Raw genomic sequence first — 14,707 nt, forward strand, 5'->3', positions numbered from 1 at the left:
ATTTTTGTGGCATTTTGGGTCCTCCCAACCCAAGGTCTCCATTGTATTTAGTCTTCGCTCCACTTAATACAACAGATTTTTACTTATTATTTTTATTTTTTTCTTCTTTATTATTCTTTTTTTGGTCCTTTTTTCTGGTTCCCTCTTATCCCTCTCATTATACCTCTTAGTTGACCATCACTTACAAGCAAATCATCTTATGCTTGTCTAAAATTTTCTTCCCTTTTTTTTTTTTGCATTTAGTAGGTCCCTACTCCCTTTTTTTGCCCCTTGAACTCTTCACCCCAAATCAGGCCCTCCATTATAGGCACGATATTTCCCTGAGGAGGGGAGAGGAGGGAAAGAGAAGAAAGAAAAAAGGGGGGAAATAATAAATTATTACTGTTTTTTTTTTTGTGGGGTGTTTTACCTTTTTTTTTTTTTTTTTTTTTACTTTTTACTCTTTATTAATTCTAATTAGTGCTATCAACAAGACCACCCTCAGATGCCAATAAAAAAGAGGAAATCGAATATTATGGATACAAAAGAAAGAGAGGTAACACAAATAGATGTGGAAAAATCTATGGAGAAAAGACTTAACACATTGGAAGCCTTGGAGCTAAATGACAGAGAATTTAAAATAGAAATCTTAAAAATACTCAGAGATATACAAGAAAACACAGAAAGGCAATATAGGGAGATCAGAAAACAACTCAATGAACACAAAGAATATATTACCAAGGAAATTGAAACTATTAAAACAAATCAAACAGAAATGAAAAACTCAATTCACGAGCTGAAAAACGAGGTAACAAGCTTAGCTAACAGAACAGCCCAGATTGAGGATAGGATTAGTGAAATAGAAGACAAACAACTTGAGGCACAACAGAGAGAAGAAGAAAGAGACTCAAAAATAATAAAAAATGAGAAAGCCCTACAGGAATTGTCTGACTCCATCAGAAAGAATAACATAAGAATAATAGGTATATCAGAGGGAGAAGAGAAAGAAAATGGAATGGAGAATATACTCAAACAAATAATAGACGAGAACTTCCCAAGCCTGTGGAAAGAACTAAAGCCTCAAATTCAAGAAGCAAACAGAACACCGAGTTTTCTTAACCCCAACAAACCCACTCCAAGGCACATCATAATAAAGATGACACAAACCAATGACAAAGAAAAAATTCTCAAGGCAGCCAGGGAAAAGAAGAGTACAACATATAAAGGAAGGCCTATTAGATTATCATCAGATTTCTCAGCAGAAACTCTACAAGCTAGAAGAGAGTGGACCCCAATATTTAAAGCCCTGAAAGAGAGGAACTTTCAGCCAAGAATACTATACCCATCAAAGCTATCCTTCAAGTATGAAGGAGATATAAAAACATTCACAAATACAGAAAAGATGAGAGAATTTATCAACAGAAAGCCCCCACTCCAGGAAATACTAAAGGGGGTTTTCCAACCAGATTCAAAGAACAAAAGAAAACAACACCACAAGTAAAGCTCCACCAAGAACACAATAAAACCAAACTTAAACTGTGACAACAAAGGAAAAAAAGGGGGAAGAGGATGGAGATTAACAGTAGCAAAGGACGATGAAGTGCAGAAATACTCATAAGATAGGGTACTACAATGAATATGGTAGGTACCCTTTTCATTACTTAATGGTAACCACCCTTGAAAAAACCACCACAAAAACACTTGACTTAAAAAAGGTAGCATGGAACACAAACAAACAAAAACAAATGATAGAAAAACAAAAGAGAAGAATCAAACTAGATACAAAACTAACAGAAAGCAATTTATAAAATGGCAGTAGGGAACCCACAAGTGTCAATAATTACACTAAATGTAAATGGATTAAACTTACCAATAAAAAGACACAGAGTAGCAGAATGGATTAAAAAAGAAAATCCAACTATATGCTGCCTACAAGAAACACATCTAAGCAACAAGGATAAAAACAAATTCAAAGTGAAAGGCTGGAAAACAATACTCCAAGCAAACAACACCCAAAAAAAAGCAGGCGTAGCAATACTCATATCTAATAATGCTGACTACAAGACAGAAAAAGTACTCAGAGACAAAAATGGTCATTTCATAATGATTAAGGGGAAGTTGAATCAAGAAGACATAACAATCCTTAATATATATGCACCAAACCAAGGAGCACCAAAATATATAAGACAGCTACTTATTGACCTTAAAACAAAAACTAACAAAAATACAATCATACTTAGAGACCTCAATACACCGCTGACGGCTCTAGATCGGTCATCCAAACAGAGAATCAATAAAGATATAGTGGCCTTAAACGAAATACTAGAACACCTGGATATGATAGACATCTACAGGACACTTCATCCCAAAGCGACAGAGTATACATTTTTCTCTAGTGTACATGGAACATTCTCAAGAATTGACCATATGTTGGGCCACAAAGACAATATCAGCAAATTTAGAAAAATTGAAATTGTACCAAGCATATTTTCTGATCATAAAGCCTTGAAACTAGAATTCAACCGCAAAAAAGAGGGGGAAAAACCCACAAAAATGTGGAAACTAAACAACATACTTCTAAAAAATGAATTGGTCAAAGAAGAAATAAGCGCAGAAATCAAAAGATATATACAGACAAATGAAAATGAAAATACGACATATCAGAATCTCTGGGATGCAGCAAAAGCAGTAATAAGAGGAAAGTTCATATCACTTCAGGCCTATATGAACAAACAAGAGAGAGCCGAAGTAAACCACTTAACTTCACACCTTAAGGAACTAGAAAAAGAAGAACAAAGACAACCCAAAACCAGCCGAAGAAAGGAGATAATAAAAATCAGAGCAGAAATAAATGAAATAGAGAACAGAAAAACTATAGAAAAAATCAATAAAACAAGGAGCTGGTTCTTTGAAAAGATCAACAAAATTGACAAACCCTTGGCAAGACTCACCAAGGAAAAAAGGCACAGGACTCAAATAAATAAAATTCAAAATGAAAGAGGAGAGATCACCACAGACATCATAGATATACAAAGAATTATTGTAGAATACTATGAAAAATTATATGCCACCAAATACAACAATCTAGAAGAAATGGATAAATTCCTAGAACAATACAACCTTCCTAGACTGAGTCAAGAAGAAGCAGAAAGCCTAAACAGACCAATCAGCAGGGAGGAAATAGAAAAAACTATTAAAAACCTCCCCAAAAATAAAAGTCCAGGCCCAGACGGTTATACTAGTGAATTCTATCAAACATTCAAAGAAGACTTGGTTCCTATTCTACTCAAAGTCTTCCAAAAAATTGAATAAGAAGCAATACTTCCAAACACTTTTTATGAGGCCAACATAACCCTCATACCAAAACCTGGCAAGGATGGCACAAAGAAAGAAAACTACAGACCAATATCTCTAATGAATACAGATGCTAAAATACTAAACAAAATACTGGCAAACCGAATACAACAACATATTAAAAAAATAATACATCATGATCAAGTGGGATTCATCCCAGAATCTCAAGGATGGTTCAACATACGCAAAACGGTTAACGTAATACACCATATCAACAAAACAAAGAACAAAAACCACATGATCTTATCAATAGATGCAGAAAAGGCTTTTGATAAAATACAACACAATTTTATGTTTAAGACTCTCAACAAAATGGGTATAGAAGGAAAATATCTCAACATGATAAAGGCCATATATGATAAACCATCAGCCAACATCATATTAAACGGCATAAAACTGAGGACTTTCTACCTTAAATCAGGAACAAGACAGGGTTGTCCACTCTCTCCACTCTTATTTAACGTGGTGCTAGAAGTTCTGGCCAGAGCAATCAGACAAGACAAAGAAATAAAAGGCATCCATATCGGAAAAGAAGAAGTAAAGGTATCACTTTTTGCTGATGATATGATCCTATACATCGAGAACCCGAAGGACTCCACAAAAAGATTATTAGAAACAATAAACCAATACAGTAAGGTCGCAGGATACAAAATTAACATACAAAAGTCCATAGCCTTTCTATATGCCAACAATGAAATATTAGAAAACGAACTCAAAAAAATAATCCCCTTCACGATTGCAACAAAAAAAATAAAATACCTAGGAATAAACATAACAAAGAATGTAAAGGACCTATATAATGAAAATTACAAAGCATTGTTAAGGGAAATCGAAAAAGATACAATGAGATGGAAAAATATTCCTTGTTCTTGGATAGGAAGAATAAATATAATCAAAATGGCCATATTACCCAAAGCAATATACAAATTTAATGCAATTCCCATCAAAATCCCTATGAGATTTTTTAAAGAAATGGAACAAAAAATAATCAGATTTATATGGAACTATAAAAAACCCCGAAAAGCCAAAACAATCCTAAGGAAAAAGAATGAAGCTGGGGGCATTACAATACCTGACTTTAAACTATATTATAGGGCCACGATAATCAAAACAGCATGGTATTGGCAGAAAAATAGACACTCAGACCAATGGAACAGAATAGAAAGCCCAGAAATAAAACCACATATATATGATCAAATAATCTTTGATAAAGGGGCCAACAACACACAATGGAGAAAAGAAAGCCTCTTCAACAAATGGTGTTGGGAAAACTGGAAAGCCACATGCAAAAGAATGAAACTCGACTACAGCCTGTCCCCGTGTACTAAAATTAATTCAAAATGGATCAAAGACCTAAATATAAGACCTGAAACAATAAAGTACATAGAAGAAGACATAGGTACTAAAATCATGGACCTGGGTTTTAAAGAACATTTTATGAACTTGACTCCAATGGCAAGAGAAGTGAAGGCAAAGATAAATGAATGGGACTACATCAGAATTAAAAGTTTTTGCTCAGCAAGAGAAACTGATATCAAAATAAACAGACAGCCAACTATATGGGAACTGATATTTTCAAACAACAGCTCAGATAAGGGCCTAATGTCCAAAATTTACAAAGAACTCATAAAACTCAACAACAAACAAACAAACAATCCAATAAAAAAAATGGGAAGAGGACATGAACAGACACTTCTCCCAGGAAGAGATACAAATGGCCAACAGATATATGAAAAGATGCTCAGCTTCATTAGTTATTAGAGAAATGCAAATCAAAACTACAATGAGATACCACCTCACTCCTGTTAGATTAGCTATTATCAACAAGACGGGTAATAGCAAATGTTGGAGAGGCTGTGGAGTTCACTGTTGGTGGGACTGTAAAGTAGTACAACCATTATGGAGGAAAGTATGGTGGTTCCTCAAAAAACTGCAAATAAAACTACCTTATGACCCAGCAATCCCTCTACTGGGTATATACCCCAAAACCTCAGAAACATTGATACGTGAAGACACATGTAGCCCCATGTTCATTGCAGCACTGTTCACAGTGGCCAAGACATGGAAACAACCAAAAAGCCCTTCAATAGAAGACTGGATAAAGAAGATGTGGCACATATACACTATGGAATACTACTCAGCCATAAGAAATGATAACATCAGATCATTTACAGCAAAATGGTGGGATCTTGATAACATTATAAGGAGTGAAATAAGTAAATCAGAAAAAAACAAGAACTACATGATTCCATACATTGGTGGAACATAAAAATGAGACTAAGAGACATGGACAAGAGTGTGGTGGTTACCAAGGGGGGGGGGGAGGGAGGACATGGGAGGGAGGGAGGGAGAGAGTTAGGGGGAGGGGGAGGGGCACAGAGAACTAGATAGAGGGTGACGGAGGACAATCTGACTTTGGGCGAGGGGTTTGCAACATAATTTGATGACAAAATAACCTAGACATGTTTTCTTTGAATATATGTACCCTGATTTATTAATGTCATCCCATTACCATTAATAAAAATTTATTTAAAAAAAAAAAAAAAAAGCATTTCACCTAATTCTATATTTAAGTATATTGTTTGAAAATGTAACTGACATACAATTTAGAAATAAGATTATCTTTGTGGATGAACATCCTACACATGTTATAAGTTTTGCTTTAAATATTTGTCTTTTAAATAAAGAGAAGAGCCTGACCAGGTGGTGGCGCAGTGGATAGAGCATCGGACTGGGATGTGGAAGGACCCAGGTTCGAGACCCTGAGGTCGCCAGCTTGAGCGCGGGCTCATCTGGCTTGAGCAAAGAGCTCACCAGCTTAGACCCAAGGTCGCTGGCTCCAGCAGGGGGTTACTCGGTCTGCTGAAGGCCCGCGGTCAAGGCACATGTGAGAAAGCAATCAATGAACAACTAAGAAGTCGCAGTGCTCAACGAGAAACTGATGATTGATGCTTCTCATCTCTCTCCGTTCCTGTCTGTCTGTCCCTGTCTATCTCTGCCTCTGTAAAAAAAACAACAACAACAACAAAACAACAACAACAACAAAAAAAAACTTTAAATAAAGAGAAGAAAATAAAAGATAGTCTTTAAAAAAGAAAGATAGTCTTTTATCTTTTATCTTAGTCTTTTATCTTTACCCCATCTTGAAAACAGCTCACATTTTTTTTTCTGGCTTCTGTGAATGTCTACTAACTTTTTACTACATATTGGACCTTGTGGGTGATACATCACAGACATTCTAGATTCAGTTATTTTCATCTGAAGAGTGTTACTTTTTGTTCTGATAGGCAGTTAAAGTACTGACTGACCACCTTGAATTGTAGAGACTAGGTTTTCACTTTGTTAGACCATGTCTGGAAATGCCAAGGTGTTTACTAATCTCCTTTGATTTGGTGGAACTCAAACTCTAAAATGTCTTGCAGTGGACAGTAGCTGAAATCTCTGTTTAGTTCTTTTAGTCTTCCAGCTATTTCTTTCTGCTGAGTTCCTTGGAATCTCCTTCACACATGTGCTGTTTGGAAGTTAGCCTGTTAGTTTTGAAAGAGTTTCTATTGTGTTTGGGGCTCCCTCCTGTGACTCACCCATTTCCAAGGTTTCTCTCTTCAATTTCCAGCTGCTCTGGTAATCCTGAACTCCATACTTGGATACCTCAAGCCAAAGAGACTGTGGCTCTTGGCATTCTGTCTCACAGGGACTCGCTGGGCAGGACTAGGAGGTTCAGGGGTTCCTCAGGGGCAAAAGCTGTGTAAAAATGGATCTTACTCATTGTGTTTTCTTTCAAGGGGCAAATCCACTTCAGTTTCTGCCTGCTTTTCAGCACTCTTCAGTGCTTTCAAATAGTTTTTTTCTTTCTTTCTGAAATTTAAGGTGTCCCTGAATCTCCATATCTGAATGTACCCTGTTTTGAAAATTCACACAGCTTTCTGCTCTCCTACAGTTCTTTATGCAGATGATTTTTCTCCTTCCAGTTTTCTATTGCTACATTACAGGTAATTCCAAAACTCAGTAGTTTATAAAGATTTTATTTATTCACTATAGAGAGGGGAGAGAAAGAGAGAGAAGGGGGAGGAGCAGAAAGCATCAACTCCCATATGTGCCTTGACCAGGCAAGCCCAGGGTTTTGAACCGGCAACCTCAGCGTTTCCAGGTTGACACTTTATCCACTGCGCCACCACAGGTCAGGCCAAAACTCAGTAGTTTAAAATGGCCATTTATTATGCTTCTGGTTTCTCGGGAATTTATAGGGGCACAGCCAGGGTGATGTGACTGCTGCATATGTCTAGGGCCTCACCGGGGAGGCTGAAAGTCTGGGGCTCATGCTGTAGCTGAAACAGCAGTCAGCCAGCAGTGTCTATTCTCACATCTGGCAGGTGGTGCTAGCATTGGCTGGGACCTTACCTGGGACTGAGGGCTGGCACACCTGTGCATTGTGACCTTGGAGTTTTTATGTAGCAATTTGGGACTCTAGGGTTAGTGTTCCAGAGAAGCAGCTACAAACTGCATTGTCTTTTATGATCTAGACTCATAGTTGTGTGGTGGTAGTTATGTAGTGTCACTTCTCTACAGCTCAACCCCTCTCTGTATGGCTGGGTCAAATTCAGGGAGAGGGACAGAGAAGCTCCTCTCAGTGGAAGAACATGTTGTAAAATCACCTTGCTCATTTAGGAAATAGCAAGCCCCTTGTGTCATAGCAGAGTCCTGTGTACATCTCAGAAGGTTTTTACTGAAGTATTGAAGTTTTCTTCTTAACTAACCAATATAGTAGATTGGACCCAAAGTAAATTTGTGTTAAAGCTTTAAAAGAAGAGTAAGACATTTCACTTCTTAACACTATTTCTATGATATTTTTTGTCTTTTTGTAGAATACCATATTTAATGAAAAATCCGTGCTTCAAGGGTTGAAAATGGCAGGCTTCCTAGATAACTTCCGTTGGCCGGAATGTGAATGTATGGACTGGAGCGAGAGGAGAAATGCCGTGGCTTCCGTGGTAGCAGGTATATTGGTAAGTGGAAAAGCCCAGTGACATTACGCCTCTCTCTCACCCTGAAAGCTAATGCTGATTCCTGTGAACACCCATTCAGAACTATTTATTTCACTGTTGTTTTATATAGATAATTGTCACAGTTCTAGATACTGTCACTGAACAAAATATGGTAGGTCCTAGGTTCATTTGATGTAAATTTGATAAAATCTCATTTCAGTGGTAATACAGTTATTGTAGGCAGTAACATTTTAAAGTTAATGTGTAAGTTTTTTAAGATCCTTGGAGGCTCAGAATTGGATGTAGCCAGAAATGACTGTTGTGCCTCATTGAAATTCAGGCTGTGTAGACAGCAGTGAAGACCACGGGCTGCACAGGAACTGAAGCCCTCCAGTGCCTTCAGGAAGGGGTGCCATCCCAGCTTCCCTGCTGCAGCTCGGCGCTGGGGTAGGGGTGGGGGAGATTGAGTGAAAGAAAGTGGCTTAATTTTCTTTCCAGTGTCCAGTGTTTTTTTTTTTTAACTTTTTATTATTGAAAATGTCAAGCATACGCCCTGGCCAGATGGCTTGGTTGGTTGGTTAGAGCATTGTCCCTAAATGCAGAGGTTGTGGGTTCAATCCCCAGTCAGGGCACATACAGGAACAGATCAATGTTTTGTTTCACTCTCTCCATTCCTCTCTCTCTGAAATCAATAAAAAATTAAATTAAAAAAACATCAAAATGTCAAACATATAAACAAAAATAGCAAGAATGGTATAAAGAGCCCCTCGTGCCCTGGCTGGGTAGCTCAGTTAGTTAGAGCATCATCCCCAGTGTGCCAAGATTGTGGGTTTGATCCCCCAGTAGGGCACATACAGGAATCAACCAATGAATCCATGAATGGGTGGAATAACAAATTGATGTTTCTCTCTTTCTCTCTCTCTTTCTCTCTCCCTCTCTAGGGAGTTTTTATGTAGCAATTTGGGACTCCCCTACACTTTCTCTCTCTCTAAAATTTAAAGAAAAGAGCCCTTCTCTCCTCTTACTTTATTTACTTATCATCCAAGTTGAAAAAATAAATCAAATCTTGACCAATTTTGCTTTCCCATTCCATCAACCACTTTTTGCCCCGGCTGCAGTTTTGGAAGCAAGTTTTTGTATCTATTACATTGTGTGTGTGTGTGTGTGTGTGTGTGTGTGTGTGTGTGTGTGTGTGTGACAGAGACAGAGACAGGTATGGACAGATAGACAGGAAGGGAGAGAGATAAGAAGCATCAATTCTTTTTTTTTTACAATACCTTAGTTGTTTATTGATTGGTTTGTCACATGTGCCTTGACTGGGGGGCTACAGCAGAGGGAATGACTCCTTGCTCAAGCCAGAGACCTTGGGCTCAAGCCAGCAACCTTGGGCTTCAAGCCAGCGACCTTTGGACTCAAGCCAATGACCATGGGGTCTTATCTATGATCCCATGCTCAAGCCAGTGACCCTGTGCTCAAGCCAGATGAGCCTGTGCTCAAGCCAGCAATCTCGGGGTTTTGAACCTGGGTCCTTTGCATCCCAGTCTGACGCTCTATCCACTGCGCCACTGCCTGGTCAGGCTCTATTACATTTTAAAAATTCATCTCTTTCAGTAGATAGTTTGCACTTGAAGTCCAATAGAAAACAAAAAAATAAAGCACAGCAGGAACTAAAGATAATTATGAAGCAGTCTGCGTGCAGAATTCTTTTAGATGTTGCTCAGGTTTTTTTTGCTCTTTATGTTCATCTCATCTGCACTTAATTTGTCTCTGAAATTCACTAACAACTTGTCTAATTTAAGCCTCTTCAGCTTAGTTCACATTAGAAACATTACATTTTATACACTTAGGTTCAAACAGTATTTAATCATATTACATAATTAATAACATGGTAGGCTTGAATAGTTTTGGAGATATGACAGCTGTCAGCTCATTTGGGAAGTAAATGTATGTGGGTATATTGCAACTAAATGTCCTTTAGAGAGCATGAAATACGCTGCATAAACAGGAAGCTGGCTAGTTAGAGGTTGGTTAGGAGAGCTTTGGGTGCATGTGATTACAGTGGATAAAAGAAGCAGGTACAGTAATTCATTCCCACATGATAAATTTTTCATCTTGCATTCAGAGCAGAATTTCAGAATCTTACACAGATTTGATTCACTCGGTTCATTTTGTGTGCTATAAAGAATACAAAGCCTGGCCTGTGGTGGCGCAGTGGATAAAACGTCGACCTGGAATACTAAGGTCACCAGTTTAAAACCCTGGGCTTGCCTGGTCAAGGCACATATGGGAATTGATGCTTCCTGCTCCTCCCCCCTTTCTTTTTCTCTCTCTCTCTCTAAAATGAAATTTTTAAAAAAGGATACATTGGCTCTGGCCGGTTGGCTCAGTGGTAGAGTGTCGGCCTGGCATGCAGGAGTCCCAGGTTTGATTCCCAGCCAGGGCACACAGGAGAAGTGCCCATCTGCTTCTCCACCCCTCCCCCTCTCCTCTCTGTCTCTCTCTTCCCCTCCCGCAGCCAAGGGTCCATTGGAGCAAAGTTGGCCTGGGCGCTGGGGATGGCTCCATGGCCTCTGCACTAGAATGGCTCTGGTTGCGACAGAGCAATGCCCCAGATGGGCAGAGCATCGCCCTCTGGTGGGCATGCCAGGTGGATCCCGGTCGGGCACATGCGGAAGTCTGTCTGACTGACTCCCGTTTCCAACTTCAGAAAAATACAAAAAAAAAAAAAAAAAAAGGGATACATAAACAAGGATTCTTATTTTTGTTGGTTTTTTTTCCCCTTTTTTTTACAGAGACAGAGAGAGAGAGTCAGAGAGAAGGATAGATAGGGACAGGCAGATAGGAATGAAGAGAGATGAGAAGCATCAATCATCAGTTTTTCGTTGCAACACCTTAGTTGTTCATTGATTGCTTTCTCATATGTGCCTTGACCATGGGCCTTCAGCAGACCAAGTAACCCCTTGCTCAAGCCAGCGACCTTGGGTCCAAGCTGGTGAGCTTTTTTTGCTCAAACCAGATGAGCCCGCACTCAAGCTGGAGACCTCGGGGTCTCAAACCTGGGTCCTCTGCATCCCAGTTCGACGCTCTATCCACTGCGCCACCACCTGGCAGGCGGATTCTTATTTTTTATATATCAACATCCAAAACTCAAAGTAGAAGTAGTTTATATTTCATTTACACGGTCTGTAGGAAAAGAGATATGTCAAAGAGCAGGTACGATGCTAAGCCAAAGTGTTAGTGTAATTTCAGTGACATGGGCTCTTTCTCAAGTTTTTTACAGGTTGGTGGATAATGATTGATGCAGCCGTGGTGTATCCTAAGCCAGAGCAGCTGAACCATGCCTTTCACACCTGTGGTGTGTTCTCCACATTGGCTTTCTTCATGTAAGTATAAAGGGAATTCTGAAGTCAATATTCTTTTTCTAAAAATATTTTTTCCTTTAGGTTTAATGCTATCTGCCATCTGGAATAACTTTTTAATTTAGTTGATTGATTTTCTTTAAAGATAAATAAATAGATAAATCCCCATTTTATTCAGATTTTTAAAAATCAGGAATGAGTGCTTAACTTAGATATTATTTTAGCATTTGTAAAGATTATCATGGGATTTTTCTTCTTATAATTGTTAAACTGGTTATTTATTGTATTTTACCAGTCCTGAGTTTTTTTTTATAGTTTAATATCTCTGACTATTAGGGTGCTCTTTATAGTCAGTGGTATTTTATAATGAGAAAGAAGGGGCTTTCCCTTATTATTAAATTACTTTTGGCAGTCTGTTATCTCACTTCATAGAAGAGTTTGAAAGCTTTTCATGGATGTCTTTTAATAATTAAAAAGTATGTTAAACATTAAGATTATAGAATTTTATTCTACTGTCAGAAATTTTTTAAAAGTTTAAATTGTGGAAGATAGAACTACTTATATTGATTCAGGATGCTAAGAAAAGGCAGTTCCTGCTACAAAAGCAACTTGCTCTAACAAAATGAGTAGAGTGGGCCTGTTTGTTATACACAGACCGAGTGTTCTCTGACTTTTAGAAATGGATCCGAGAAAATGACTTAACACATAGAGAAATCTTTAGACTACTCTTGATTGTAATGAGAACCTTGAAGTGGGTTAAGGCATACGAGTCATTCATGTATAAACGTAAAGTAGGTAAAGAAGTCAGAAGAATGGCCTCTGTGTCATGAGCTCTCGAGACAAGCAGTAGTCATCTCTTAAGATTAAGGGCATTTTCTGAGTGTACTTTTGGAAAATAAGACTAATGTAACATTTATATCCACTTGAGTATTAAGACTGTATGTTCAGTTATTCATATATTGACTTTAGTTAGGAAATGTTTTCCTTCTAAATAGTAAATAAATATCTGTGAGTATTTAAGCATTCTGAAAGCTCAGTGGATGATTTGTATTGTTCCAGGATAAATGCTGTGTCCAATGCTCAGGTGAGAGGTGACAGCTACGAAAGCGGCTGTTTAGGAAGAACAGGTAAAGGCGGAAGAGGGACTTAGCAGCAGAAAAGAAAAAGCCTCTAGTGAGTTTTTATGTAGGTCTGGAATGATTGCGTGGGATTTCAAAAAGTTAACTTTTTTTTTTTTACAGACTAGTTTGTATGTAATAACCTTTGTTGTTTTTTTTTTAAAAGATTTTATTTATTGATTTTACAGAGAGAGAAGGGGGGGCAGGAATGAGAAGTATCAACTAATGGTTCACTTTAATTGTTCATTGATTGCTTGTCATATGTCCCTTGACCAGGCAAGCCCAGGGCTTCAAACCAACAGCCTCAGCATTCCAGGTCAACACTCTATCTACTGTGCCACTACAGGCCAGGCAAAAATTAACTTTAAGAAAAAGTTTCACTGTTACTTAGATTCTTAAGAAAGTGAAAATTACTGCCAGAAGTTACTATTTTTGTCATGTTATATGGCCCATAGGGTATAGATAAAATGTTACTTTTCAAAACCAATGGATGCTGTACTCCAGGTTACTCTACAGTGCTAATGATGGATTATTCTTATCCCAAATATTGACCAATAATACGACCTCTGAGATGGCTGACCAAGCAAAGTATGTGTGCATTAGGACATTGAACCTAGGACGACAGAGTTTTTCACATTTAGTTCTGATTACCTGAGTAACCACCCACACATGGCAACAACATTGTTTAAAAGAATATGCTGTTTGTCAACATATAAGTTAGATTTCTGGAGTTTGAATTCTTTTGAATTGTCACCCAGTAGTATTTTTCTTTCACTTGATTACAAGACATTGTCTTAGAATCTAGGAGTTTGTTTTCAGTGGAATTTGCATGCTTTGTGGGGAGAAGATAGGGGTAAGAGTTCTGTTTCCAAACTTTAAGGACTAGGGAGGGTGATCTGTGGTTATGGCCAGAAATTTAGGGTAGGTGGAAATTTTGGAAGATGATTAAGAATAATAGGAAATACTTACAGAATACTTAGTGCATTTCAGAGACTGTCCTGAATGCTTTAAACACATTAACTCATATAATCGTCACAATATTCCTATGAGGTGAGTGCTCTTACTGTCCTTAATTTTATTTTTATTTAGTGAGAGAAGGGGACGACGCAGAGACAGACTCTGTCATGCACTTCAACTGGGATCTGCCCATCTGGGGCCCTTCCTCCATTGCTGGGGGGGCCATTTTTTATCACCTGAGGCAGAGACCATGGAACCATCCTCAGCGCCTGGGGCCAACTCACTTTAATTGAGCCTTGGCTACAGGAGGAGAGGAGAAGAGAGAGAGAGAGAGAGAGAGAAACAAGAGGGGGAGGGGTGGAGAAGCAGATGGGCCCTTCTCCTGCGTGCCCTGACCAGGAATCGAACCCAGGATATCCACACACCAGGTCAAGGCTCTACCACTGAGCCAACCAGCCAGCGCTCTGGCCTCACTTTTAGATGAAGGAGCTAGGGCACAGAGAGCTTAAATAGCCTGTCCAAATTCACAAGAAAGTAAGTGGTGGAGTCAGGATATGAACTCTGACAGTCTGGCTCTAAGCCCATGCCTTTAGCCACCATGCTATGCTGATTCTAGTTGACAACTATTTGGTCTCTTTGTCTGGTGTAGTAACATATATAAATTTATATATTTGTTAGATTGGTTGAGTATAATTTATATAAAATAAAATTCACGAACAAAGTGTACAGTTTGGTGAGTTTTGACAAATGTGTACAGTTGTGTAACTGCCACTACAATCATGATAGCAAACATTGCCATCACTCCAGAAAGTTCCCTCACACCCCTTTGTAGTTAGTCCCCTCCCCCACCTCCCAACCACCACTGATCTGCTTTCTATCCCTGCAGTTGGCCCTTTCTAGAATTTCATATAAATAGAGTTGTGAAATTAGTATCATAGCATTTTTTCCCCTAGTAGCA

The 14,707-nt window shown here is 38.5% G+C and overlaps 1 protein-coding gene across 4 annotated transcripts in view; it reads left to right on the plus strand.

The window, feature by feature from the left end:
- TMEM50B (transmembrane protein 50B) overlaps positions 1-14,707 on the plus strand; it is a 53,536-nt gene that overhangs the window by 29,867 nt on the left and 8,962 nt on the right. For all 4 annotated transcript variants that reach the window (XM_066259485.1, XM_066259483.1, XM_066259484.1 and 1 more), the window contains 3 exons: positions 8,196-8,336; positions 11,586-11,698; positions 12,734-12,801. In XM_066259485.1, coding sequence (XP_066115582.1) covers positions 8,238-8,336; positions 11,586-11,698; positions 12,734-12,801 — 280 coding nt within the window. In that variant the 5' untranslated portion in view covers positions 8,196-8,237. The remainder of the gene's footprint in view (positions 1-8,195; positions 8,337-11,585; positions 11,699-12,733; positions 12,802-14,707) is intronic.

This window comes from Saccopteryx bilineata, chromosome 2 (genome assembly GCF_036850765.1).
Source record: "Saccopteryx bilineata isolate mSacBil1 chromosome 2, mSacBil1_pri_phased_curated, whole genome shotgun sequence".
NCBI lineage: Eukaryota > Metazoa > Chordata > Mammalia > Chiroptera > Emballonuridae > Saccopteryx > Saccopteryx bilineata.